Here is a 3,255-nt window from a genome sequence, read left to right on the forward strand (position 1 = left end):
ATTAACAATAAACACATCAGCACCTCTTTGAAACATCTCCTTATTCTTATTTATTTTTAATTTTGTTTCAGGGTGCCAAAAAACCATTCAAATCAGTTTTGAAGGCCAATATTGGTGATTGCCATGCCATGGGGCAGGTTCCCATTACATTCATTCGCCAGGTAACACTATTATGTTCTGTGATCTCCTCCCATCATTTGACTTAACAATTTCTATGTAAGACAAAAATTGATCTCATCACTGTTCTTTTAGGTTCTTGCCTTGATTTCATACACACCTCTCCTTGATGATCCAAAATTCCCTGAAGATGTCAAGAAGCGAGCTAGAGAAATTCTTGCAGGCTGTAGAGGTGGCAGTGTTGGTGGGTATCTAATTTTATGACTGTATTCTAAACTGATCAATTATTTGTTTTCTGTCAGTTGAAAGTAATGACTATATTTTTTTCGTTGACAGGATCGTACACAGACTCTCCAGGCATTGAGATCATCAGGAAGCATGTTGCGGAATATATTCAAAGAAGAGATGGCGGTATTCCTTGTGATTGGCAAGACGTTGTGTTGTCTGCTGGTGCTTCTGATGGCATTAAGGTTTGTACATTTTAAACTATGAGAGAGAAGTTCAACAAACTTGGTAAAAAAATAATTTTTTTAAATCTATTTCACAGGCTGTCATGAAACTTTTGATCAATGAAGAGGGTGGGAAGAAGCCTGGTGTGATGGTTCCTATCCCCCAATATCCCCTTTATTCTGCGACTATTGCTGAATTCAACATGAGCCTCGTATGTGAAAATTTCATTGAAAATTTGATCAAGTGGGACTACTATTTGTGCTTACCTTTTGTTGGTTTTTGAAGGCTGGATATTACCTGAATGAAGAAAAGAATTGGGGTCTAGATATCAAGGAGTTAGAAAGATCCATCAGTGAAGCAAAGAAAACAACTAATGTACGAGCTATTGTAATCATTAATCCTGGCAACCCAACTGGTAAGACAGAAACTTTTCTGGAGATCTGAAGTAAAATAGTGACAGCTATCCAACTTTTAAAAAGTCAAGGTTTTTCTAAAAGAACATTTTTGCTCTGACCTTTTCTTAAAGGCCAGGTATTGTCAAGGGAAAACATTGAGGAAATTATCAAATTCGCATACAAGGAGAAGTTGATCATTTTTGCTGATGAAGTGTATCAAGACAATGTCTATGCAGAGGGAAGCAAATTCCACTCTTTCAAGAAAGTACTAACAGAGCTTGGAGAACCCTATAGTAAGATGGAGTTAGCTTCATTCATGTCTTGCTCCAAGGGTAAGTGTTGTCTGTAATGTTTTTACCAAAATTATTTAGTTGTCATTGGTATCATACTATTTTGTTTTCCTTCAGGGTACATGGGTGAGTGCGGACTACGTGGTGGCTATGCTGAAGTAATTAATTTGTGCCCCAATGTCAAAGCAATGTACCTGAAATCAATATCTGCCATGCTGTGCCCTACTGTCCTTGGACAGGTATAAAACATATTTCCTTTGGAGAGGACAATTTTTTTTTCTGTTTAGTTTTTCAATACTTCCTTACATGGTGTCCTCTCTTTGCAGGCCGTTATGGATTGTGTTGTTGCTCCTCCCAAAGAAGGTGAACCATCATATGCTACATGGAAGAAAGAAAAGGATTCTGTTCTGAAGTCATTGAATGAGAGGGCCAAGCTGGTTGCCGATACTTTTAATAGTATAGATGGTATCTCATGTAACACTGTGCAAGGTGCTATGTATGCTTTTCCACAGGTGTGTCCCAATCCACATACTACAAGCATACTACTAAATGTGTAATCTAAAACGGTGATAGTAATTTTTTTTTTTTTTTTTTTTTTAGATAAAACTACCAGCTAAAGCGATTGAGGCAGCTAAAGCCAAAGGGCAGGCACCAGACGCCTACTATGCTTTTGAGCTGCTGGAGCGAACTGGCATTTGCATTGTCCCTGGATCTGGGTTTGGCCAGAAGCCCGGCACATATCATTTCAGGTAGGCAGCAGTTTTTGCGTGTTTTAGTAATAATCCCCTTCCAAACTATTGATATTTCCAACATCCATTTTTCACCAAAGAATATTTCTCTGTCTATTTAAGGAAAATATTTTGTGAAATGATTTTACTTTATTCTGTTTGCAGGACAACAATTCTTCCTCAAACTGAAAAACTACGAGAAATGCTTGAAGGCTTCAAGAAATTCCACACCGAATTTGTCAAGGAACATCAGTAAATTAAAAGGCTTTGGAATGCTAGATTGACAAATTCTCACTGTGTTGCTTTCCCAACAAACCTTAGAAAGCAATAATATATAGTTAGGAGCCCAATTCATAAAGCTTATCATAGTGTGATTGATCTAAGTACAAAGAAGCCAGTTAGCATAAAGCTTTTAACTGTATCAAGTTTAAGAAAATATTCTATCTGTACTTTTTAGTGATACATGTGCAATGTGTGAATAGGCTTTGTTGGGAAATGTTTCTGTTGAATTTATATGAACACAGTATTATTTCAATAGTTCCCTCATCAATCTGTTTTTATTATTTTATGCTTTTATCCATGTACTTTTGAAGAGACAATACTTCTGATAATCATAATGAAAACAATCCATGCGTGTTGTATTGGAGATCCAGATAACATGACATTTTCTTGTTTTGCATTATTCATGGCTTTTGAATCGATTAAGCTTATCCTTGTTGTAATGTCCTTTCAAATTTAGAAAGATTTTTGTCTTTTAATTTGTGTGATAAAAGGATTTACCCCTGATGGATACTTTATTCATAAGACTGGTGTAATATTTTTAAATGGTTATCGGATATAATGTCTAATGTTTCTGCTATCATTATAAGATGCGGAAATTCTTATTGCTTCTATGGGTACGAGCAAGACCGTTTTATTCAGAATATATTCTGTCATAGTTTCAAATTGTCATTCATGGATTTTGTTTTGGGGAAAATGTGTTTTGTACAGAGAGTCCAATTATTATTTTTGAAGACTAGCATCAAAGTGCCTTTTATTTTTCAATATTTAACCATGTCTGTAGAAGACATTATGTGCTGCTCTGTGGTATAAATATCTAAAAATAGCAAGTGTTGCTTAAAATGTTAGTTCTGGAGGAGGGAAAGTTGCTGCGCTTACACATGACATTTCAGAACAAGATATTTTTTCCGAGTTATTGTTAATTTTTCTTCACTTTTATTCTGTCATATTTGTGTTTAGATCATAATTTTAGTCATTACGAAGCTTGTTGATATT

General features: G+C 35.5%; 1 protein-coding gene across 1 annotated transcript; it reads left to right on the plus strand.

The window, feature by feature from the left end:
* The first annotated feature begins 6 nt into the window (after positions 1 to 6).
* Positions 7 to 3,000, plus strand: LOC113203481 (alanine aminotransferase 2-like). Its single transcript, XM_052272080.1, has 10 exons — positions 7 to 161; positions 253 to 361; positions 454 to 587; positions 665 to 778; positions 853 to 982; positions 1,094 to 1,294; positions 1,370 to 1,491; positions 1,579 to 1,764; positions 1,853 to 2,001; positions 2,146 to 3,000. Exons 1-10 carry the CDS (start codon positions 129 to 131, stop codon positions 2,234 to 2,236), a joined length of 1,269 nt encoding a protein of 422 aa, XP_052128040.1. The 5' UTR covers positions 7 to 128; the 3' UTR covers positions 2,237 to 3,000.
* The last annotated feature ends 255 nt before the right edge of the window (positions 3,001 to 3,255 follow it).

The sequence above is a fragment of the Frankliniella occidentalis genome, unplaced genomic scaffold, assembly GCF_000697945.3.
Source record: "Frankliniella occidentalis isolate FOCC.00 unplaced genomic scaffold, Focc_3.1 Scaffold185, whole genome shotgun sequence".
Taxonomy (NCBI): Eukaryota; Metazoa; Arthropoda; class Insecta; order Thysanoptera; family Thripidae; genus Frankliniella; species Frankliniella occidentalis.

Bases quoted from the DNA above. Each gene is read 5' to 3' on its own strand.
- LOC113203481 (XM_052272080.1), top strand. From the start codon at position 129: ATGGGGCAGGTTCCCATTACATTCATTCGCCAG. The intron at 588-664 runs GTTTGTACATTT...TCTATTTCACAG, and splicing joins GTGCTTCTGATGGCATTAAG to GCTGTCATGAAACTTTTGAT. The intron at 779-852 runs GTATGTGAAAAT...TGGTTTTTGAAG, and splicing joins CTGAATTCAACATGAGCCTC to GCTGGATATTACCTGAATGA.